Below are 26037 nucleotides of genomic sequence, written 5' to 3'. Positions count from 1 at the left end.
ATGCTGATAATGATCAAAGAAGCTATTTCCTTTTCTGGGCTCTTAGCCTTGGCTCCATTATAAGCCACAAGTACGGACAGCTCTCTAAGTGCCTTCTCTCATCCACGTTTCCTTGGTGCTGGCAACATTCTTTGATCCTAGCTCTTTCTCAGCTTGGAGAATTAGCGCTGACCTAAGACCTATGCAATTCTCAAACCTTTTGGTCTCAGGGCCACTTTACATTCTTAAAAGTGATTGAAGACCCCCCAGAGCTTTTAGATGTGGATTATATCTATCTATATTTAACAGATTAGAATTTAAAATTGAGAACAATTTTAAATGTTCGTTAATTCTTACAATGTAACAATTAAAAAACCATTGCATATTAACATAAGTAAATTTTAACAAAAAGTAAAAAATTTTAACATAAAAAGTAATTATGAAAAATAATTATACTTTCCTAAACAAATAATTCTGTGAGAAAAGTGGCATTATTTTATATTTTTTCAAATTCCTATTTCTGGCTTAATAGAAGACATCTAGATTCTCATATCAGCTTCTGAATCCAATCTGTGGTGATATCACAGGTCATGTAGCATCTGGAAAACTCTACACTTGTGAGAGAATGGGAGTGAAAAAGGCCAATAATGTCTTAATATTATTGTAAAACTAGACTTAACATTGCAGACCTTCTAAGAGGGTCTCAGGGACCCCTCATGGTCCCTGAACCACATTTGAGATCCTCTGAGTTAGAAGTTTTAAAGTACTATATTAAAGGTTGGGAGTCGAGGGTCTATAAAAGTTAGCAGATGGGCTGGCCCCATGGCTTGGCGGTTAGGTGCGCGCGCTCCTCTGCTGGCGGCCCTGGTTCGGATCCCGGGCGTGCACCGACACACCGCTTCTCCGGCCATGCTGAGGCCGCGTCCCACATACAGCAACTAGAAGGATGTGCAGCTGTGACATACAACTATCTACTGGGGCTTTGGGGGAAAAAAAATAAAATAAACCTTTAAAAAAAAAAAAAAGTTAGCAGGTGGAATGTTAAAGAAAAAACCAGCGTGTGGCTAATTACTTCAACCCTGTAAAGCAAGTGTGACCACTGTTTGATAGGATGGGAGTTAAGGAAAACATGACTTATTTGGTCCACTTATTTGGTCCACTTATTTAAATCAATTTTGGTCACTTTTTAAACATTCAAAATCTCCTCCCCCCAGAGGAAAACAAACTTTAGTTTTATCTTTTTTTTCCCCTCACTGTAACCAGAAAATGGAATGCTGAAGAGCTAGGGAATGAACCATCAATAGGACAACTTAAAAAAAAAAAAGAAAGACACCTGAGGTTTCATGCTTTCTAGTTCTAAGACCACCATCAATAGGACAACTTAAGAAAAAAAGAAAGAGGGGGCCGGCCCTGTGGCGTAGTGATTAAGTGAGCACGCTCCGCTGCTGGCGGCCCAGGTTCGGATCCCGGGTGCGCACCGAGCACCACTTGTCATGCCATGCTGTGGCGGCGTCCCACATAAAGTGGAGGAAGATCAGCATGGATGTTAGCTCAGGGCCAGTCTTCCCCAGCAAAAAGAGGAGGATTGGCGTTGATGTTAGCTCAGGGCTGATCTTCCTCACAAAAGAAAAAAAAAAGACATCTGGGGTTTCATGCTTTCTAGTTCTAAGACCTTGAGCAGGTCACAACTTTTCTACTCTCGGTTTCTGGATCGATAAAAGGGCCTGCCTACCTCCCTCAGACAACCGTGTGGATAATTCAAGATATAGACTGAATGTTAGCTTCCAAACTCTAAAGCCCTCTACAAAAGTTATTTATGATGTTGATGATATTATTATAAGACTGGTCACGGGACACATAAATCTTCCCTGCTCTTTAAGTGGAAAGATTGTCCTCCAGTCTTCCCTCATTGTGTGTCCCAAAGTCCTTCTCCAATTAAGTTCTTGCAAGCTGCCTATGAGAAGGCCCCAGATGAGCAGTGTAATCTAAGCTCTGAGATTCCCACAGCCAAACACAATTACTCCAGCACATCTGCTGTCAGGTTACCCCCTTATGCAAACCTCCAAAGGAGGAGAGCCACTGCCAAAAACAAGTTCAGGGGAAAGCATTAACAATCCCCCACTTCCTTCTTGCCCTGCTTTCCAAGGAAATTCTCTAACAGTGTTAAGCCAAGAAGAATTACTGCAGCAAAGAGTGGATATAAATGGGGATGGGCCGGCTGCAGCTGAAGCAGGTCCCAGTGCCGTGTCGTAAGTAAAGTCACAACCTTCAGCGAGTATGATTGATAGTGAAGTACATTTGCCTTGGTTCAGGTTCCCAACACACATCTGAAGTTGTAGAATGCTGTTTGGACAAAGATCGGGAGTGAATTATATGTCTGACGTAGCCATGACCTGGAAAAGACCCAAAGGACGGGAAATTTCAGTGGAAAGTCACTGAAAGAAAAAAGCAACCAGAAGTTGCTTGGCTAAATTGGGCAACATGAGTATAAGATTAAACATTGGCATGTTTAGAAATTCCCAGTCCCCAGTTAATAAAACTGGGGTCATGAGAATTCTCCGTACTTTACCATCTGCGTGGACCAACCCACCCAACCTCCTCCCAGCACTAGGAAAATATTGCTTGCAGGAGGAAAAATAAATAATTCTTCAGCAACAAAACATTTGAATTTCACCTCAAATCAGACTTTATTTCAAGATCTGGAGAGGCATTTCAACTCGAATTTGTTCTAGGATCTTCTGATTTAAGTCAAGTCATTGTGGACATAAAATTGCCAAAACACAAACAATTTCATCTCTCTTTTCTCATGTATATAAAACAAAGCTTCTTGCATTCTACTCAAATAATGACTAAAAAGTTAATAAATAATAAATCTTCCTTTAAGAAATGAAATATTAATGTGATTTTACAATAAGTCTCTTGTTTTGTCTCTCCTTTTTCCTTGCTGTCTAGCTTTGAAGGCCTCGCCTTCTAAAAAACGGTGCAATTCCATCGCTGCCCTGAAGGCCACCTCACAGGAGATTGTGTCCTCCGTCAGCCAGGAATGGAAGGATGAGAAGCGTGATTTGCTGACCGAAGGGCAGAGTTTTAGCAGCCTTGATGAAGAAGGTAAAGACATGTAACTTAAAAACAAAAAAGGAAAGAAAAAGTTCTTGTGATTTTATTTACACAAGTGATGTAAACTCACAGTAGAAAAATTAGAAAAATAGCTGCTCTAAGAAACAAAATCTATTGATTAATTTTTAAATGGATATTTACAATATGACACAGTTAATGTAAAGTTTTTAAAATATGTAAACAGTACAAGATATGATTTTTGATAAAAAAAAATTAGAAGATACTAAAAATATTCAGAAACAAAGATCTATCATCCCACTGCCTAAAGGTAACAAATCTGAACATTTTGGTGTCTTTGCTACTAGACCTTATTCTGTGCATGTATATGTATATATATATATTTTTTCAAACACATATATACATATATATATACACATACTTATACGTACATACACACAATGTAACAATGAATTATCAATTTATTTATGTTCTCTTTAGTGAATTTAATAAAAGTTTTATAATTTTATCCTTGCATGTCATATATACCTACCTTGTGTTAGATTTATTCGTCAGATGAACATAGAGATATAGACATAAATATATATTTTCTGTCTTTTCAAATAGTATCTTTTTAAGCTTTGGGTTTTCTGGCTGTTTGTTGCTACGCATAGACCTCACATCTTTTCTTTCTTTTTCCTTACTTGCTGGCTAGGACTTCCGGTACAATGATGAATAGAAGTGTTGGTTGTGGGCAGCCTTGCCTGTCCTGATTTTTTTCTTTCGCTGCTGAGAAAGAAGTTTGCTGTATTTGATATTCCTAACCAAGTCAAGGACGCTCCTTTTTATTCCTGGTTGGCTAAAAGTTTTTATCAAGAATGAGTGTTGAAGTTTATCACATACTTTTCTCTATTTATTGAGTTGATCATATGGTTTTTCTCTTCTAATCCTGTAAGAGGAAAGTGACATTTTAGATTTTTTTTGTGAGTATATTATTTTGGGAATCCCAACATTTCCTGAAAATTTCTCCTACTTCCTGTAGAAGATTAGCGCTCTTCTCATGTTTTTTCTTTTCCTCAGAGTCTTTAGAATAGAGTTTTGTTCCTGTTCGCTTCTCCAGCACTTACCCATATGTGCGATATTGAGTTTCTTTCTTTCTCATCTTCCTATAAACCAACTTTTATCCAGATTTGGTGATTTCAACACGAGTTAATGAATTGCCCTTGCTCCTCTCTCTGAGCTGATGGTTCCAGTTTCTGGCAGGCATCCACCCTCCTTCTGTGAGCATCCCTGCACTGGCATCTCCTCAGCTACACTGCCTGGTTTTCTTATAGCACACATAGAGCTGCAAGGTGTCTGCAGTCGGGAAATAGGATAAACTCATTTTTAAACTGTGTTAGTTAAATGTTCAAATAGTGTGCTCACTATGACTCCTGAAGTTAAAGCAATGAGTCCAGTTGTTAACCTGTGGGGGGAAAAAGTATAATAAATACTACATAGCATCCAGAAAGTCTGGAAACATGGGAAGTAGTGCACATATTGTACTTTTTTTGAGAGGAAACATTGGACCCATTGCTTCAAATATAAAGGTACTTCACCTACTCTCTGAAGATCAAAGAAAAACCTATTGAGCATATTCTTTGAAAATGTTAACATACTATTTTTAAATGAGTTTATCTTGACAATTCACTGCATCTACAAAGTTTGCTACGAGCTCCGGCCTTTTTATAATGCTCCATACTTGGGGACTTCCCCTTTCATAGTGCACCAAGTCATCATCAAATTTCCCTCTGGTTTTTAATCATTTGTTTTGTGTCATTCTCAGAATGTCTGGGTTGTATTCATTTTCCATTGCCATGTGACAAATTACCAGAAAGTTAGCAGCTTAATATAACCTCTGTTTACTAGGTCACAGTTCTATAAGTCAGAAGGCTGGCAAGGTTTACCTGGTTCTCTGGGCACAGTTTATGAGGGTCTCAAAAACTGGGGTCAAGGTGTCGGCTGGGTCGAGTTCTCAGCTGGAGGTGCTGGAGAAGAATCCTCCTCCAAGCGCATCCTGTTGTTGGCAGAATTTACTTCCTTGCAGTTGAGGGCTGAGGTCCCGTGTCTTTGCTGTCTGACAGCTGTGGGCTATGCTCAGGCCCTAGGGACCATCGACATCCTTGCCAGGCAGCCCCCTCCATATTCAAATGGAGAATTTACAAGTCAATCCCCCTCACACTTCAAATCTCTGACATCACCATCTCTGACGTCTAGACTCAGATTTAAAGGGCTCGTGTGATTAGGCCAGGCCCACCTGAATAATCTCCTCTTTGGCTAACTCAAAGTTAACTGATTAGTAACCTTAATTACATCTGCAAAACTCCATTGCCATGTAACATAAAATAATCACAAGAGTAGTATCTCATCACATTCACAGGTTTCACCCACATTCAAGGGGAGATTAAGGGTGCAGGTCACTGAGGATCATCCTGGAATTCTGCCTACCACACTAGTTTTTTTGTTTTGTTTTGATGTGTTGTGAGGAAGATCAGCCCTGAGCTAACATCCGTGCCCATCTTCCTCCACTTTATATGGGACGCTGCGACAGCATGGCTTGACAAGCGGTGCCTTGGTGTGTGCTGGGATCTGAACCTGTGAACCCCCGGCCACTGAAGCGGAGAGCGCGCACTTAACCGCTTGTGCCACCGGGCAGCCCTCCACACTAGTTTTTTAAAAAAACTGAAAGCGTGAGGAAAGTTCTGTGCTTCAAAGAACTGCTCCTAAGGGGTTGAGGGGTCAGCCACCCAGTGTTTGGGTGGTGTGTGACCTGGGCCCGAGTCTCTGGACAGATAGTGTTTTCTATATTACATCACTCAAGTAGCCCCTGGTTTATGAAGTCAAGGTGGGTATGCCCAAGGCCTGAGTCTGCACTAGTTATTCTCAGTCCAGCTCCTTCTGCCTTATATTTAGGGGCAAGTCATGAGAATGGGATGTGAGGTTATTTCTCAGCCCCAGTTTTCAAGGTTATTGAGAGTTTTCATATTTTCTCTGTATTTAATGAGAAGGTGGGATCAAGTATGTTGAAGATTGCTAGCTAGCTGTCCTATTAAGTGGAAGCCTTTCTAATTTTTGCATGTTGAGCACTTTGGTAACTCGTGTTTCTGTGATTATCTTGTTATTCATCATGGCAGTTCTTTATTTTGACCTGAATTGAGGCAGAGCTGCACCATCTCATACATTTTAAAGTGTGTCTGGTCTCCTAGTCCAGAGTTCAGCCTTCCTGTGTTGCCCCCTTTTCCCTCCATGCCTCGCTCCACTTCTCCATCTATACCCCTTCAAATCCAAAATCCAAAACCTCACACTCGTGTGATAGTGCCTCTTAGGATTGTTTTCCACTCACACACTTCCTGAAAACAGGTAATTTTGAGCGTGTTGTGCCTATAAAGGAATACCAGAAATACCTTAAGGTTATGTTGTATTTATTATCATCGGTTTTAGTTTGATTTGGGGGAATGATTAAAAAGAATCCACCGTACAGCATAGTAACTCTAGTTAACAATACTGTATTGTATATTTGAAAGTTGCTGAGAGAGTAGATCTTAAAAGTTCTCATCACAAGAAAAAAGATGTTCTAACTCTGTGTGGTGATCATTTCGCAGTATGTACCAATATCAAGTCATTATGCTGTACACCTAAAACTAATACAGTGTTACATGTGAATTAAAATGTTATGTCAATAAAAATTAAAAAAAATAAAAGATCTCCCTAGGTTAAAAAAAAAAAAAAAGAAAAAGAAAAATCAGCATGAGCCCAACTACAGAACTTTAAAGAAAGGATTCACCCACACCTGTTACATGCACAGTGTTCTGTCTCTGGGGACTTACGTGTTTCTTTTTAAAGAAGCTCTGTTCTGTACGACTGGACCTTTAATTAAAACATTGTCTCTGACAGGCTGGCCAGTAATGCATATAAATTTGTCCAAAGTTTAGGGTAGGATGATTAAAAATGATCCAGATTCAACTCTTAAAAAAAAGAATCCACATAGACTCAGAGAGAGTGGGCGTGGGTCACTGCTCAGCCTTGCATAGTCTGCTTTCCTGATGAGGGAGGGCTACTTCATAAGTATTTTCATAGGCATCTACATTTTAAAGAAGAAATAAGAGCTTTCTTATTTTTAAAAAGGGAGCCTTGCTGTTAAGATATATAATGTCAAGAAGAATAATGTTCAAAGATATGTGTGGGCTTCAATGAGGTTAAGGTATAGCTGGCTGTTGGTCCGTGAAGCATTTGTTTCCTGGCTCTTAAAAAGTCTACGTGCTTAGATCTAAATTGAGAATCATAGATATGTGCGTACCCTAGGGAGGGGAAAGCGAGTTCACTGTCTGTTTATACATTTGCCAATCATCCTTTTAATCTCTGTCGAATTATCTCCTTAAGCTCCTAGGAGCTTTTGTGTCATCTTTTGAAACAGTAAATCACTTTATTAGGTTTTTAAAAGAACATTCATAATGTCATTTCCATAAGCCATTTTGTAAATTAATGCAATTTCCTTTTTGTTTAACCTGTTTGCAAGAAGCTATTTCACATTTCTGCTGCAGTTCAGAAGAACGCAGTTAATTCATAATTTAATTTGCAGCCTGATATGTAAAACGAATGCTTTTGACTCATTTAAACTATTACAGATACTAAAGCAGCATTTATTACAGAGATTCACGAGTGTGTGTTTTGCTTTTGTTACCCAGCGCTGGGATCCCGACACAGGCCAGACCTGGTGCCTAGCACTCCATCACTGTTTGAAGCTGCTTCCTTGGCAACCACAATTTCATCTTCTTCCTTATATGTCGATGAACATTATCCACACAACAGGACTACACTTTATTCAAACAGGTAATACTTAGCACGATCCAATTACCAATGTGGCTATTAGCACATCAACATCACAGTATCTCTGAGTGAGAACATCTCGTCCCTAACAACCTGGACGTGACCATCACGTGCCGGGTGAGTGAGAGAAAGAGAGAACATGCTTCATTTTTACTGTGGCAAGAAGTACATCTGAGGGAAAACCCTTCTGATTTTTCTTTACACTTAATCATTATGTCATGTAGAAATTATATACTTGGTTCTATGGAAGAAGACAAATCTTGCATCATTTTTATTTTAATCTCTTATGAATGGGTTTTTTAAGCAAGCACTCTTGGTTAATATTGCACGGATAGCTGCAAAGATATTTGAATATTCTATTTTCGTATGAGTGACCTTAGTGACTATGGCAGACAGAATGACAGCCCCCCAAAGTTGTCCACATCCTAACCCCCAGAGCCTGTGACTATATTACCTTATATAGCAAAAGGGACTTTGCCAATGTGATTCAGTTAAAGATCCTGAGATGGGAAGTATCCTGAACTATCCAGATAGGCCCAATATGATCACAGAGTCCTTATAAGAGGAAGACAGGAAGGTTAGAGTCAGAGAAGGACATGTGATGCCAGAAGCAGAAGTCAGAGAGAGAGAAAGATTTGAAGATGCTACACTGCTGGCTTTGGAGGCGGAGGAAGGGGCCATGAGCCAAGGAATGTAGGCAGACTGAGAAACCAAAAAGGGCAAGGACATAGATTCTCCCCTAGAGCCTCCACAAAGGAACACAGCTCTTCTAACACCTTGATTTTTAGGACTTCTGACAGCCAGAGCTGATAGATAATAAATTTGTGTTACTTTAAGCCACTAAGTTTATGATAATTTGTTACAGCGGCCATAGGAAACTAATACAGTGACTCTCAAACATTTAATGTGAATTTGAGTATTGGGGTGGGTTACTGAAATTTCATAGATAGAAAGTTAATTTGTTATTAGATATTTTTTCTTTTTAAACAAAATGTTCTCAAACATCGGTTCTAGTAGTAGAAAATAATATCTTTACAATGAGATCACAACATTGTCGGATTAGCTGTTTTATTTTTTCTATTTTTATATACACAGATTTTTAAGTAGCTCCAGTTCCAGGCCAGGGACAACTGTACACATTCTCAATAATTATCTGTTAAATGTTGAACTAGTTCTTGTTGAAATCTAGCTCTTGAGAATCAAGTTCAAATTTGTGCAGGTCAAGTTCTTCTACTGTAAGTCACTTCCTCCGCCAGGCTAGCAGCTGGCTTCACTTCCAGAAAGAGGATTCAAGAGGGTAGATTCATTTTTAACATACCCATATTTGTAGGTTCTAGCTTGGTCTTTTGGCAGGTTAAGGTTTGGTAGTAGTAGCTTCTATAGAAATTCTTTTTTGTTGCTGTTCCCTTCTCTCTCGGCTAGATACGGGTTAGGTGGTAGCAGGTGAGGCAGCCAGTCTAGGTCTGGAGAAGTGGAACAAATGGCAAGGTGAGCCACAGATCTTAGCTGACCTTCATTCTGGTTAGCTCTGCTGTAAGGACCAACAAATAAGGCTCCATTATAAATTATTCAACTCACCTGAACTGGAGGAGTAATTTGGTTAGCTTCCTTGGATTAGAAAACTTTAAAGTGACTTATACTTAATATTAAATGTACTTTGAATGTTCAAATTTATGTAAATTAGCCAAGCCACAGTTTTTCCTATCTGTACAGTACAGCTGAACACCGTTCTTTTGCTCTCAAATGTAAATAGCAGCTCAAAAGATGGCTGGGAAGTTCTTTGCAAGATCAAAGACAATTCTTATGTGAAGCCATGGTGGTTTCTTGCCATTTGCTACTGTTCTCATTATCAGGGGCATATGATTGGATATGCTGTTAAATTATTTACTAGAATTTTCAGCATAAAAATAAAAGGGTTTTTTTTGGTTTGCTTTTTTGGTGATAGTGGTCGTGGTTAAGTATCTAGTCTCTTAGCCAGAGGTATTCAATTCTTGTGTGTTCATAAGATTCCCCCAGGCCTGGCACTGCCGCCTAGTGACTCCCAATCCTTCCTGGCCATCTTGGGAGCCACCTCTGCATGCTCCAGGACTGGGTTAGAATTCTTGGTACTTCCATTTAGACTGATACTGGTTATCATATATATATTTGGATGGGAAAAACATCAGTGTTATTTATGATATTTTTCCCTTTCTTTTTTTGAAGTGAATTGTGTGAAATAAATCTTCTTTGCCATTATATCTCCAAGTTGCAATTTGATATCATATTTAGCTGTCAGTCCAGGTTCAGTAGCAAGAACGAGAAACCACTCCATCTTAAGCAGAAAGGGATTTGACACAGGGAATTAGGTGCTTACAGAGTCTGTGGAAAGGCTGAGGGAGCGTGCTCAGGCTGGACATCAGGAAATCACTCCGGGAACACACCACCGAACTGGCCCACCTGCAGCCTTCGTCACAATCAAGTGGGTGCCCTGCCAACGGAATGCAAGCCAGAGGAAAAGCATTTTGGTGAACCCAGAGTGTTTTTTAGATAAGCTAACACTTAAAAACCAAGGAGTTTCACTAAAAGACCAGATTCTTTTGAAAAATCACTAGCGTGAGCACCACTTGGCTCCATTGCCTCCTGGCATTTATCATCTGGAGGGGAGAAGCATGGACCCACCAGGTCACCACCCTCTGCTTCATTCATCTGTGGTGTTGCCTGCCTGCTCCTGTGGGTGTTTCTGCTTTTAGCCTTGATGCATGTGAGAAGCCAAAGATGTGCTGCTTCGATCTTAATCACCGCCTTAGGGAAATCATAAGGAAAAAGGGCAAAAAAGGCACAAAGGTGCCAAAGAACCCTGAGGAGAAATAATGGCATGCGAACTCCTGGGAATCAGTATCGCTGTTGCCCCACCCACCGTGCCCGACCCTAAGTATTCAACAGGGAAACCTTACCAGCAAACTGAAAAGAAATTGGCATATTTGATTTCTATCATTTTTTCCTTTAAAGCCCTCCTTGTCCTCCATGGTGTCTCTTGAGGCACTAGACAGTATTCTATGTCTCATCTGGCCTACTAAGTTTTAAAACCTAATCCGCAAAGCCTGGAAAGAAAAAGAGTTGAATATTGATGTTATAATTCATGTTAGGTTTTTCTCTTTATCTATGAATCATTTTTCTATTAAGGCAAAGTGGTCTGTTTTCCCATTTCAACATTATGTTATACATATCTGTACTTAAATAAGCTGTAAAAATACTTCAACTAGCGTCGTCCTTCTGTCAGTCTTTTTAGAATTGTTAGCTTTGAAAGGTGTCAATTAGTGCCTGGATGTCTCCACACCCAAATTATATGCCGCAGTGAGAAACTGCTGTCTCTTAGAATTATTCCTTTTTTAAAGGATTATTCTTTGTAACTTCAAAAACTCCAGGAACAATCCATTCCTTTTTTTTTCTTTTAAGTGTACTCCAAAAATTGACTAGGAATAAAAAAAAAATTATCATTTTTAAAGCATATATTTAATCTCGTGATTAGGAGTACATATTTTCAAGTTCCACCGTAGATTCCATGTTAGAGCATGCGATTCACAGGAATAAAGAAGCTGATGTGACTACATGCCTCCCAGCTAAGTAGTGGGATTTAAATTCTGAATTTTTGATCCTTAAATTTTTCTTTTCTAGTAAGAACTCTGTTCTTTTAAAGGAAGTATAAATTGAGCACTAAGAAATGCAGAGGCAAATGTGTTTTATCTCAAAGTTAAGAACAATTTAATGTTGTGGAAATTGGTTGCACGCATGCATATTAATTCTTTTCGTGATTTCCTGCGCAGTTGGTAGCAAAGCTGAAGGTCTGATTATGCATAAGGTTCAAAAGCCCTACTGCATTCCAGCATATCTACACTGTCTCCATCAGAGATGCCTTTACTAACATCACATTCTGTCTAGTCTTATGACTTGCTAGTGGCTCTTTCTAATAGTTTGCTCACCCTAGAGTCATCTGGAGTATTGTGAGAAGGGGAAATAGGTCAGAGGAAAAGCCACTCGTCATTTGCACATAGAAGGACAGCTGGCAAAGGCCCCCTAAATGATGAGTCCAACGTCATAGATCTCAGAGGCTGATCCGGTGGGTAAGACCCAGTTCTATGCCCTTTTCTTCCTGTGAATGGAGGATCACAAACGTAGGAGAGGGCTGGGAGAGTTGTCTCTAGCCATAAGCCCTTCCCCACAAATCGTTTCCCATGCAAATTTAGAGACATACCAGTAGAACCATCCCAAAGAATGTTAGAGACCCATTATCTTACATATTTGTCTAAAAGATGAGAGAAATGCAGAGATGTATGCATTATGCAGCATATCCAGGGTCACACAGTGGGCTGGTAGGATTTAAACTCGAATACAGGTCTCTGGGGTCCAAGCCTCATGTTCTTTCCACCGTACCATCTTTTCATCATGGCCTCCAAATACTTCTGGTCCTATCCTTGTTGTGTGTACTATGCATGAAAGGTTGAATGGCTGTTTTTTTCCTAACATGAATTCTGGCCCAGTGTTTGAGCCATTTTTTGCTGCTTAATAACTAAAGTATTTCCAGTAGGCAAAGTGGTGGATTTATGTTAATGTTTACCTTAGTGTTTATTCTACAAGTCATTGGCTAAGTTTGCTTATTAAAAACATCATGGTTATTGGAACTTTCCTATCATAGTGTCAGTCTTACTTCAAACCATCAATAATAATCTAATAATAAGAATAACAACTACAATAATAGCTAATTATTGGACCTTATTAAGGGTCTGTGTTAAGTTCTTTACATGCATCAAGGCGCTTAATTCTCACAGCAATCCGTAAGGTCATTATATTTATTATATCCAGTTTACAGATGAGGAATGCTTTGCAACATTAGGTAACTTTCTCTAGGTCAAATGGCTAAAAAGTAGAGCTGTGATTTCCACCCACAGCACTGACATAGAATATAAGGCACAAGCCTCAGCTAGTCAACAGCTGCCCTCACCCATATTGTTACGGCTCAGACAAGATGACTTTTAGATGATGCTTTTAATGGAAATTCAGTAACATCCACACAAGTTCTCTTCTTCCTCATCTGTTTTGCCTTTTTTTTTTCTTTTTTTTGGTGAGGAATACTAGCCCTGAGCTAACATCCATTGCCAATCCTCCTCTTTTTGCTGAGGAAGATTGGCCCTGGACTAACATCCGTGCCCATCTTCTTCTACTTTGTATGGGATGCCGCCACAGCATGGCTTGACAAGTGGTGCTTCGGTGCACGCCCGGGATCCGAACCGGCAAACCCTGGGCTGCCGAAGCGGAGCACACAATCTTAACCACTACGCCACTGGGCCGGCCCCTGCCTTTTCTTTTCCCATGTGATTTTGAGTGAAGATTTTCACTTTCCAAGATATTAGAGACTGAGTGTTCAAACACTAAAAATATGACATATTAATTTAAATTCACAGGAAACCTAAAATAGCTATTTCCTCACATTTTCATTTCCAATTCTCCAGGTGGGCTCCCAGTCATTAGATGATCATTGAGAAGAGACTTGTGTTAGATATGTTTCTGCTTGATTAGAAAATCCTGTATCTTCTGTTGCCATAGTAAGGTTAGCAGGAAGCTTTATTACTTACAAAATGAAGAGAGAAGAAAGTTGGTTGCAAGAACTTCCCAGTAATTCCAGTTTTCTAACCGTAGTCTCAAAGGAGGAACAGCGCACGCCTGCAGTATCTGCTGTGGATGTGGCAGCTACCTGCTGTACCTACATGCCAATCCAGGGCTGCACCGGCCCCGCAGAAGGTCTCTGCTGCCCTCCTGTTGATGCTGAATATTGAATCTGAGCTTTCCAGACTCTCTGTGCTTTTATGCTTCTCAATCTGGTTACTCCTACCTTGCAGACAGACCTTCTCCCACTACCGCCACCTCCCCCGGCCAGGGCTTTTTCTTGTACTTTCATCGTTATAAATCGTCAATTAGGGCATTAGCCCTCAAACTGCCACTTCTGGCTGTCTCACATTGGGCAAGTTACTTTACCTTTATGTGCCTCACTATCCTCATTTGTAAAATATGGATTATTATACTACTGCCCCAAAGGGTTCTTATAAAGATTAAATGAAATAGTAATTGGAACGCATTTATATTATAATACCCCCTGGCACATAGTAAGCACCATCCAAGTATTTGTTAAAATAACCAAGAGATTCCAGACCCTAACACCTTGCAGCTTTCCGGTAAGTTCCACTGTAAGGGGCAAGATGTCATTGTTCTTGGCAAAAAGCCATCACAGAGTGCTTTATTAGTTCCAGTCAAGGGAAGAGAAAACACACTTGGAATTTCAAAGAGCACTTAGTAAAGGGAATTGGTTACAGAGTGTGGGGAGGCTGGAAAAGTGACAAGGACAAGTTGCAGAGACCCCAGTAAATAAATACGGGAAGCAGCTCCCAACATTAGTCCTGCCACGTTACCAGAACCTAGACTCATGGAGGAGGGCCCCACCTGGGGACCTGCTGCCACCGTAGGAGCAGGGACAATGGAGAAGGATGGCACCTAAAGAGCTGGGACAGTGGCAGGGACACAGCCACCTCCAGAGACACTGCCCGAAGAAGGAAGAAAGAAAAATGAAAGAGGCCCAAAGGCTTCTCTCCCTCCCACCTCTCATCTCCGGCCAGTGTCCTCCACTGGCAGAACCTGGCAAAGGAGCCTGAGGAATGTAGTTTGCCGACTCCTGGCCCCAGCATTGCAAAGCAGAGTTGAAATGGGATATAAATAACAGCCACAGTACACAGAGCAAGAACTAGATAGATGTAAGATCTCTTACAAAGAAGAATTGCGAAGATCAAAGCTTTACAAAGGTAGAGTGTGCGCAAGAACAGGAATCGATTTAGACTCACACAACAGGAATCATAGGGACAGTTTATTACCATACCACTGTAATAGTGCTATGTAGAGTAGCTGTAATTTTTTTTAATGATCTGTGCAATTAGAGACCCCAGTGTTTACCAACAGGTCTGCCTGACAGTCAATAACCCTTTCCCTGGTACCGCGCTAGAGGAAATGCTGGTTAGAAATACTCATAGAAATGTCTTGGCGGGTTCCAGGCACATGGGATAGATAAGAAGATTCTTCGGCTCAAGAATTCCGCAAAGATCTGTAAGCCTGGGGAACCAGGTGAAGGCACCTCTGATGGAGCAGCAGCTCGAGTTTGGAGGCAGGATCGCTGTCTCCTGTGCCCTAGCAAAACACTTACTTTATTGCCAATACCCCACCCCATTTCATCAACTGGATATAACTCAGTCTGCAGCAAACACACATCGGGAGTTGGGGGGATATGGTGTCACTTCCATTCTTATAGTAAGGAGAAGTCCACTTTTCCCCAGTGTCAGGAAACTGGGTCACTGAGCAAATGGTGACACGTTTGGGGAGAATAATGCTCCTCAGGATCCTGAAGCAGACACTTGCTTTGTTACCTGGCCTCCTAAGAGAAGATTATCTCATTTGAGGAACTAGGATCATTTTAGGCGTGCTGGGATCACAGGTGAACCGAAGAGTGGCGTCACATCTCTCTCCAGTTGTGACTGGGGCACCTATGGAGAAAATTGAAGCCTGATAGAAGCTTCAGTAATATGCCTGTTTAGCTTCCCCTCCCAACCCTAGCAGAAAACAACAACAACAACACCGGATTTACATCACATAGTCTGCACCTGGATTTTACTAGATACTTTTTTTTTGTTGACAAATTATAGAATTAACTTCTGAAATGATTAGCTTTTGAAATGATCCCTCATATATTTCCGCATGAGCAGGAAATTGAAGTGACTTTTTCAGATATCAATTCAGAATTCATTCAAAGAACACTCACATTTTTTGATGAATTGGTGCATGGTAATATTTCTAGGTGCTTTTTGTGCATTATTAAGATTTTTTAATGGATCCAATTTATGGATAAGTCATATTGCCAAAAAAAAAAGGTGGCAAAATGTTGGCCAGCCTTTGGATATCTTACTTATCAAAAATAACCTCTTTTATCCATTTTCTGCTTCTTAGTTCTGGGACCAAAAAACCTACATCTCTGTTTCCCTTGACTTCAGCTTCTAGTGCTACATCTCCGAAAGAATGGTTTGCTGGTGGTGGATGTATCTCTGTAGACCCTCCCCAATCCTCTGCCCTCCTTCATTGAACCTCTAGAGAAATGCTTCTCAAAGTATGATTCGTTCCTGCGTCTGGGTTTTAGCACACTGCTCAAGGAATTCTTACTCACACTAGAGTTTAAGAAAAAGTTCTCTGGAGATACTCCTCTCCTTCTCTATCCTTACTGAGGAGTGAAATGACTTCTGTCTTGTGGGTCAGCTGAAACAGTTGGGGTCATTCAGAGAATTAAGAGGGCATAACATGTTTGCCCGAAATACAAAACCATAGTAAGGTGGATGGGTGTTCAGATTATAGTGAGGAGACAGGACCTCAGTTCCTTTCTCGTACCTCAAACCTACCTGGACATATCCTAAAAGTATTTTAGGTTAGCAACACCTCTGGGGAATACTCCAGCCTAGCCCACACCTGCTTCCCAGCTCAGGCCCTATGACCTTAGGCCAAACTACATTTATACTCAGCAGCTATTTTTGATCTCTCTGAGTCTACAGAGACCCTTGACTCAGCGGCCAAGCAAAGTCATTCTCTTTAAGGTCCCATGGGCTTCATGACTCTCCCGCTCTGCTTAGAGGTCAGTTTGGTCCTTCTGGGCCTCTCTCAGTCCTGACCATTTCCCTCTGTTTGATTTGTCCACATCATACTCTAGTTCTGTCCTTTGGTTAAGGCTGTCTTATGCAAGTTGGTGTCTTGCCCTAGAGAGCTCCTGCCCAAGTGGCCACAAGCGGCCCCAGGCAGGGCAGCACCACACGCTTGTCCACATCACTTCAGCTGACTTTAGCTGCTGAGGACTCTCTTTGAGTTGCCCCCTTTAGGCCCACCCATCGCATTCCCACTTGCCGTCGTCTCTCGTCTACCTCTATCACACACAAAGTGGTGACTGCCAGGGCCTGAGATCCAGGATGGGTGAACTTCTTCCAGGTTGACTTTACCAGCTCCCGCCATTCCTGAACCCAGCGACCTGTGGGTGCCAGGCTTTGCCAGAATCCCCAGTTTAATTTCCTTCTCTGATACACCTCATAGCTACACAAAGAGTAACAGACATGATTTCTTCCAAGGCTAGAAGAAAGTTGATCCCGACATCCCCTGTTTAATCTTTCTGTTATAGATGGAATTATCTCCACAGTAGCCGGCTTTATCTCCTGTAATTTAGATGACTTGTTGATCTTTGGGGGAAAGAATTTCAAGGTGGAAGTCCACAAACATAACCAGCTGCCAAGGACTCATTAATTTCAGAGAAACTAACAGATCTGGCCCCCTACAGACAGACAAAATGCATCTACACAACCAGCCTGTTGCTTTTAGCCCCTGATAGTCTGAGTGTCAGGAGAATTAGGTAAGGATAATGAGGGAATTAGGAGGCAATGATAAAATCTCTAGTCAGAATAATATTAATCCAAAATGTAATTATTTAATAGCCTGCTTTCAAGGATAAAGTAATAAGGATGAAATATATAATGATATAATGGAGCTAATTATATTTCTGGCCAACCATATTAAAAATTAGTGTTTTAGAAAGTTACAAAAGAACTTAAAAGCAACCAGACTTATTTTCTCAACAAAGGATTTGGCTAAAATGAAAATGTCATCCTGATGGCTACTTGGAGAAAACATACGTTAGAGTTTCTCTATCTTTTCTTTCATTGTTTGTCGTCACACTGTGCTTCTGAGTATTTAAGCACTTAGTCTGGGAAAAGGTGTTTTATCTTTTATTTATATGTGCGATACATCTGGATTGGCGCCCTAATAGTTCTCACAGCCATTACTGGCCATTTTCTTTGTCGTCACTGAGTTGTGACAGGAGAGAGGGCAGGCACGCCAAGGCCAAGCCAATTTGTGAAACGGATCAAGTTTTTACTTCTTTGCCTTTTCCCTGCCCACCCTCCTGATGCTTTGCCAATCCCAGTAGCAAAACCTGCCCTAAAAGAATCATGGAGCTCTGGAAATGGAGGGGTCTTTTTAATATGTTGTCATCCAGCCCTTTTATTTTTAATTTTTGCATCAAAATTGTATGCACCAAGTTTAACAGTTGAATAGTTGTGTAAGGTTTATTAGGAAAAAGAGCAGGTCCTTGTTCTCCTCCCCGTACGCTTTACTGTCTCCAGATGCAGCTTCTTTCAACTCTTTTAGCTGATTCCTTTGGCAGTTAATTCCATATCTCTAAATAGCATGCTTATATTGCTGTTTCTTGATCTTTCAGGTTTAGGCATTAGCTAATAACTTCCTACTATAGAAGACGCAGATTTAGCTGTCTTTCCCCACTCCACACCCACCACATACATGCATCCATCTCCTCCCTTCCAGTCTCCCAGTATAGTTATATCATGACTGTGCTTTGATCAGTATTCAGTGTTCTATGACAACTGTGCGGATACTATGTTTGGCTTTCCTTTTCTGAGTGACTTTTTGTTTTTTCTGTAATAAATCATTTGATTCTTTTGTTTGCTTAGCTTTCTATGTATTTGTCCTTAATGGAAGCCCAGACTCTCCATCAGTTGTCTTAATTGCTTCTCAAACTGTTGAGATGCATCAGGTTCTGTTCATTTCATTGTCTTGCAGAAGTTTCCCCCAAAGCCTTCTGACCTGCTCCCGTCTGGCCTGATTGCCCTCTGGGGCCTGATGCACATGTGTTATCTGGGGGTCTTCCTTCCCCACCATTCTGGGGATCCTAATCAACTCTTATCTGTATTGGTTCCCCTCTCTGTCTATCCTGTATCTCCCTCTTTTTTTGGTTTACTCTCTAATGTTGATGGAGCACATCCTCCGCTATCTCCCTAAGAAAAGGATCCATGGGAGGCAAAATACTCAAGGCCTTGCATGTCTAAACAAGTCTTTATTCTAACCCTGACACTTGATTGATAGGTTAGCTGATATAGAACTCCTATTGTAAATCTTTTTTTTTTTCCCCGAAATTGTGAAAGCTTTGCTCCATTGTCTTCTAGTTTCCAGTTACCATTGAGAATCTAGTGTTGTTCTGATTCCTAATCTTCTGTATATGGCCTGTATTTTTTTCCAGAAGCTTATATCTTTTCAGTGTCTCAGTATTTCACGATGATATGCCTTGGTGTAGGTCTATTTTCAGCCATTGTGTTGAAAACTCAGAGGGCCTTTTCAATCTGCAAACTCGTGCTTTTGAGTTTGGGGAAATTTTCTTAACTTTTTTATTCCCTCCCCTCTATTTTCTTTCTTCTTTCTGCAACTCCTTTTATGCATATAAGACCTCCTGGATTTGTCCTCCAGTTTTCTTCACTTTTCCCTCTTCATTTCTATCTGTCTTTCTGTCCTACTTTCTGAGAGGGTTTCTCCACTTTATCTCCTAATCCTTCCACTGAATTTTTCATTTCTTTTGCCATATTTTCTTTTTTGTTCACAGAGGTTTCCTTTTTGAGCAATCTTTCCTTATTTCTTGGTTGTAATTTCTTCTCTTTTCTCTCTGAGGATATCAAAGTTGTGTTTTATTGTTTTTGTCTGATTTTTGTCTTTTCTCCCTTTTTGGTCTCCATTTTCATTCGGCTTGCCTTCTTCGGTTTGTTTCGGTCTGCATCTTTCATGTTGGAGGTTTTCCTAAATTTCTGGAAATCCTTGCTTGTTGCTCAACCAAGAGTTTGAATGGGAGACTAAAAAGCTGACTGGAAGCTTAAACACCTGAGCAGGGCTTGTTGACCAAGCTTCCCTAAAAGGTGATCTGGCTGAACTCTTCATTGGTGGAACTGATGCTAGTGTATCTGCCAGTCTTGGCTGTTGAGCTGGTCAGATTCCCTGTGGAAGATGCTTTTAGTTCCTTGCTTGGAAGGGAAAGGCCTGGCTGTCAGTCTTCTGGGACCTGTGGCAGGAAAGAGGGCCAGGTGTCTCTGCATCTAATATGCATGCATTTATTTAAAATTCATCTGTCTCTTTTCCCTCAACTGCCTTTGGTATCTCTGGGTCCAGATATCTTCCGGTCTATATCCTCATTGGAGAAAAAAAAAAGCCTTCCAGTCTTCTGCTGGTATGGGGCAGGGTATTGGCCTGGCTGTGTGTCTTTTTGCTTTCCCCAGGGATGTCTTAGGATTCAGTTCACTTAGGTTTGCTCAGTCAGTTACTACCTGTCCACGTGCCTTCTAGCCTCCAAAATGTTGTATGTGTTAGCCTCTCCCCATCTTCTGCCCTTTTTCTAGGTTTGTGTCTTTAACCTTTTATTATAGTTTTAGAGGGTTTGGAGGTGACAGTACAATTAGGGGGGATGTGATCCATCTGCCTCTGCTTCTTTGCCTGTAAATTAAGAGAGGTCCAGACAGTTGCTGAGTGAAGATTCTGAGGTTGCAACATAACTTAACAGCAGAACCAGTACTAGGACCTATACTTCCCGACTCCTTGTTCAGGACAGTCTCTTTCAGAATAGACAGAATCATCAGTAATGGATTCATCCATAAGGAGGATGTTCCTGGTTGGGTGTGAATGAGTTTAAAAGGCTATTTTGCAAAGAGTACTTTGTATTTTTGCTCTGATTGGTATCCCACCACAAGACAGTAAATCGGGAAGCATCTGAGGTCTTCCCAACGCCTTCATGCTCCACAGGCAAGCCCCACCTAAGAGAAGGGCTAGTGGAAAATGTTGAGAAGACAGTAGTGGCCATACTAAGTTATATTGCATTTTAACTTCTGTGCCTCTTAAACTTTCCATGTGACTGGAGTGGCACCAAGTCTCGCCAACATGTGAGAACAAATGGGGTTACAGTCAAATACCCAAATTTCACTGGTGTTTGTCCCATCTGCTATGGCAGATGCCGAACCTCCTGTCAAGTACACTCCAAATATATATGTAAATCCCTGGAGGTGTCTCCTGGGTGCTCACAAACAAGTCCAGTGCCATTGAGAGCCATCACTGCTCCTTCATCCCTCAGCAGGTACCATAGTCTCCCACCGGGCATCAAAGGTCCTGTCCACCTCCTGCTGGGCCTCTTGCCCTCCATACTGGAGGCCCAAAGGCCTGAGCTCTATGGCACATGGGGGAGAGCACCCTTACTTGTTAGAGGGGCCCCACGGCAATACTACTTGGGCTCGATGTTTTATAGACTTTTAGTAAAATAGCTCTTCCCAGTTTTTACTTAAAGCTCTCTTGCCTGCTGGCACTCTCTCCCTCCCTTTCCCCCCACTCTCCCTCTCTCTCTCTGTGTCTCTTGCCCTAGGAATCAAACACGAGTCCTTGGGGTTAGCCTACCACATCGAACTAGACATACCCTCTGATAACTAAAACATGGTTCAATTCATTTGCTTTCATAGACCTTCTTCAATCCTCAGCAAATAGTCTTGCACTGGGCCTACCCACCAATCCACCAGACAGATCTAAATCCTACAAATGGACATTGCTTCGTCTCAGTGTCTCAGGCTGGGGTCCTTACCACATCTATTAATACAGATAATACACATACTTTAATTCAATATCCTCAATATTTGGGGAGGGCCAGCTAGTCACAGGACATTATACAAGATGCTAGAGAGGATGGAAAAGATGGAAAATCTTTACTCTTGAGAAACTGTAATATTTGTATAAATAGATGCAACAGAAGGAGAGTGGTATTCAATTCCGTGCAAGATCTATGCAAAGTGAGTTAGGAGAACAGAGTTAAGAAAGATGACGACTTGCCCGGAGCTGTCTGTGATGCCTGCGGCAAACCAAGAGGGCTGAAGGGCTAAAACTGATGGTATTGCCATTGTCTTTGGAATAATAAGTGCTCAGAAAATGTTTCTTCATTATCCAAATGCAACATTTGAGGTGCTTATGCTTGGCTGAACTAAGAAGGGATCCCAAAAAGGGAAATATTAGTTTATCAAAAAGTTTAATTGCAGGAAGTGTATTGATCACTTGCTTCTAGCCATGTGTGTAACAATAAATAATAAATATAACTTTTCAAGTGCAAACAGATGCGTTTGGCTCATCACCCCAGGCACTGTGAGATAGCAGCGTTCCCCAATTTCCTCTTGATTGTCATTGAATCCCATGTGTCATTCTGTGGTTGAGACAGATTTAAAGTTCATTTCCTTGCCTCAGTGACATAGAAACAGTTCTTAATAAACAAGAGGCTCCCACATAAAGCCCTCTCAGTGTAATCTCAGGAAAACTAGGGAACTGGATATTTTTGTTGAGAAACACACAGCTCTCAGATGTAACTGGAGCATAGCACCTCTTTGCCAAGACAGGAAGGCAGGTCACCTGGGAACTGGCCTCAGGCTGAAATAATTACATGAATTCTGGGGAATGGGGAGAGCTTCAGATTTTTATAGCACTTATCTAATAATATTTATAAAGTCTTTTACTAAATATAGAAGATAATTTTTTGGAAAACTGATGAGTTATGACTACCATTAATTAAAGCACGATTTTTACATTTTTTGTTTACGATAATAATCCTGAGAACATGTATTGGATGCCTACTCTTTTCCATGTAGTCTGCCAAGCACTCTACAGATATTATTTTATTTAATGCACCTGTCAACCCTATAAGGTAAGCACTGGTGGAGTTGGTAAAAGGGACTTACTTAGAAACATACATGACAGGAACATCGAAAAGTCAATTATTACCAAGGCCATTCTGTATCCAAACCTGACACTCTATGAAAAACCTAATAACTTGACCGATAAAATGAATTTCTAAATACTAATGAGATTTTTCTCCTCTAAAATCTATAATTCTTCAACCATTATGAATTTATTCTCAAATGCATCATTTGAAAGCATTCCTATCTTTGGATCTCATGTAATGTGACCTTAGTCAGTTAGGAAGTGGCCCCATAACTGACAAAAGAGAACGTAAGTTAAATAGCAAGTAATCCAGTCAGTGGAATCATATGATGTGATTCAGGCTTAGATCAGTGTTTCTTATATATTTATATTTTGCTAGAGAATGTGTAAGATACCTTATGAAATCTTATCACTTTGCACCGAGAAGTAGAAGTAAACCCAGTATTAGTTAAAAATGTTTTCGGTCCAAGTAACAGAAAACCCATTGGTAAGCACAGCTTAAACTATAACTTTCCAACCAGTATGGTGAGGCCCACTGGAGAGCCGCAAAAAGATGATTAGAGATATTTATCCCTTTAGTCTTCAGGGTGGTGAGGGGGGCCTAGGGCAGCCAAGCCTCTAGGGTTATTCACCTCAGGCGCCAGAAGTCTCCTCCATGTTCCCCAGAGGGTGGCAAAAATATTATCATGTCCTATGAATGTCATGACACTAAAAAAGGTTGGGCAGTACTGGCTTAAAATATAATAAGAGATATGTCATTTACTTGACATAAAATCTGGAATCATGCAGTCCATGGTGGGCGCAGCTGCCCGGTGACATTCCCAGGAATCTAGGCTCCTTCCATCTTTCTGCTGTGCCATCCTCTACTGTTTGTTTTTGCTCCTCTTGTTTGTTGCCCCACGGTCACAAGGTGGCTGCCACAGCCTCAAACATCATGTCCTCACTCCAGGGATTCATGCAGGAAGGAAACAAAAAAAGCAAAGGAAAAAAAAGAAGGTATTTCTCATTGCAAGGCTCGTTCTTTTATCCAGTGGGTAGGGGAGCTGGGGGGAGCTTTCCCAGTCATGCCCCTAGCAGCATCCTCTTAACAGCTCCTAGCCAGAAGTAGATCACATGACCCCCTCTTGCTGCAAAGGAGGCTGGGAAGAGGCCTAGCTGCCCTGAGACTACTAATCTCCACCTACTAACTAAACTCAGAAATTTTGGGTTCTGTTCTCAAAGACAGGGAGCTATGGCAGTTGTGTAGGCACCAGTGGTAGTGCCAAACACAGCCTGTAAGGAAAAAGCCAGGATTTCTTTTTTCTTTTTAATGAGACAGATTTTCTGCTTCTTAAGTAATTGTTTAGACTGTTTTGGCTAAAATACCACCCCCAGGATCATTTACCCCTGAAACTAAAATCCTCCTCTGTGGAAGTGGGTTGGAAACAGAGCATCCTACAGATGAGAGAAATGTTTGTGCAAATATTAGTCAAAGAAATTTGTTTTCTCACTATCCATTTTCATTCACAGACATCCAAGAAGCATTTATGATTTTGCAGCTTTGAGTTGTAGAATTAGGTATGACTTTCTGCCTTTTTTCTCCCATTTGATAGTTTACTAATTTTTTCATCATATATTATATTTGCAATGAAAAAGCATTAATATTTCCAATTATTTTTTAAATCTGATGGGCTCTTTGGAATTGTTGTGTGAAATGTCTGAAGAATTGGGCCACAGAGCTGGGTTTGTTTCATTTCTTAAACGTTAAAATGAAAGTCATTGTAATACAAATGTCTCACACCACACACTTTTTTTTTTTTTTTTTTGGTGAGGAAGATCAGTCCTGAGCTAACATCCATGCCAGTCCTCTTCTTTTTGCAGAGAAACACTGGCCCTGAGCTAACATCTATTGCCAATCCTCCTCCTTTTTTTTTTTTTTTTTTTCCCTTTTTCTCTCCAAAGCCCCAGTAGATAGTTGTATGTCATAGTTGCACATCCTTCTAGTTGCTGTATATGGGACACTGCCTCAGCATGGCCAGAGAAGCGGTGCGTTGGTGCATGCCCGGGATCCGAACCCGGGCCACCAGTAACGGAGCACGCACACTTAACCGCTAAGCCACGGGGCCGACCCCACACCACACACTTTTAAAAGATTAACTTTTCTTTGTTCAAGCAGTATTAATTTTGGATATTTTTTCTCATTTCCTCAGGTTTGACAGAGCAATTATTTTTATTGTGTTGCAAAGACTCTATCTGAGATTCATGGCACTGAGTGGAGAAACTAAACATAATCATTACCTTTGATTAATTGATCATTTTTAGAAGGTTGGTTCATAATATTGCCAATACGGACTTGGAAGAAAAAAAAAAAGAAAGAAAATACCAGTCACCCAGGGTCTTTCCTTGATACCTTGAAATCTTGGATTTGAAAAATAGAAATAATTCTGAACCAGTTTTCAGGCTATGAAAAGGAATAAACTTTTTCAGCTTTTTAAATTCATTTTCTGATTATGAAAATTATAGAAGAACTTTAGGGAATTTGGAGAAAAAAGCAATTGTTCTTAATCCTACCACGTTGGTACAATTGTTAATGCCTTTGTGAAGCTCAATCAAGCTCTTTTCAGATATGTATGCTTCATTATATGCTTGTAATCATGGTGTAAACACCGCTTTGTATCATACATATTTTTGTGGCTCTAAATGGTCTCTTCATACTTCTTTTCATGTTTTTCTAGGTTTTATTTTTATCAAAGATATACTTGAGAGTCAAAAAATACCAACCCATCCACTCCCCATCCCCATTTCCTCCTTCCCAAAAGCAATCACTTTCACCTTTTTTATCTGAGTTTTTTTTGGCTATTTCTCTCCATCTCTCTATACAAAATATTTCTGTTGCTACATCATGTTCTCAGTGGGGAAGAGGATACTGTAGCTCTCTTTTATCAACCCTACCCCTACACTAACCGTTCTCCACCACTCTCTCTTCCTAGTAAAGTTGCGCTATAATTTTGGTTAGATTGTGATTTATCTTATTATGTCATGAACACTATTCACAACTGTGCACTATTGTAAAATCTCTATTTTACAATACTTTCCCTTGTATTTTTCCCCAAAATGAACGATGTTCTGTTCATTTTGGTTGTGTTTACTTAGTTGTCTAGTACTTCTTACTAATTGACTCTCAAACTCTTCACCGTGTCTGATTCAGATCACAGACACTGCATCACCGTCATCCACCTGAGGTCTCTCCCCAGAGCCTTCTGACCTGATCCAGTCTGCTCTCTCTGCCTGATATACAGTCGTCATCCTGGGAACTTCCTTCACCTTTGCTCTGGGGATTCCCTTTGTCTCTGATGTTGGCTCCCCTACTTCGTAGTTCTCATATCTTCCTCTTCTTGCTCCCTTGTTTTTATGGAGCACATCCTCCAGTATCTTTTTGAGAAAAGGACTTGTGGGAAGTACATTTTTTGAAATCTTGCATGTCTGAAAATGTCTTTATGCTAAGCTCACTCATAAGCAATAATTTAGCAGTGTATAGAA

The 26037-nt window shown here is 40.7% G+C and overlaps 1 protein-coding gene across 2 annotated transcripts in view; it reads left to right on the top strand.

Moving 5' to 3' along the window:
* Window positions 1–26037, top strand: part of PIP5K1B (phosphatidylinositol-4-phosphate 5-kinase type 1 beta) — a 287905-nt gene that overhangs the window by 221722 nt on the left and 40146 nt on the right. For both annotated transcript variants that reach the window (XM_004440639.3, XM_087444516.1), the window contains exons 12-13: window positions 2932–3087; window positions 7758–7902. In XM_004440639.3, coding sequence (XP_004440696.1) covers window positions 2932–3087; window positions 7758–7902 — 301 coding nt within the window. The remainder of the gene's footprint in view (window positions 1–2931; window positions 3088–7757; window positions 7903–26037) is intronic.

Source organism: Ceratotherium simum, chromosome 20, assembly GCF_057802395.1.
Source record: "Ceratotherium simum simum isolate JZ-2026a chromosome 20, ASM5780239v1, whole genome shotgun sequence".
Taxonomy (NCBI): domain Eukaryota; kingdom Metazoa; phylum Chordata; class Mammalia; order Perissodactyla; family Rhinocerotidae; genus Ceratotherium; species Ceratotherium simum.
This window is presented reverse-complemented; position numbering and strand designations above follow the sequence as displayed.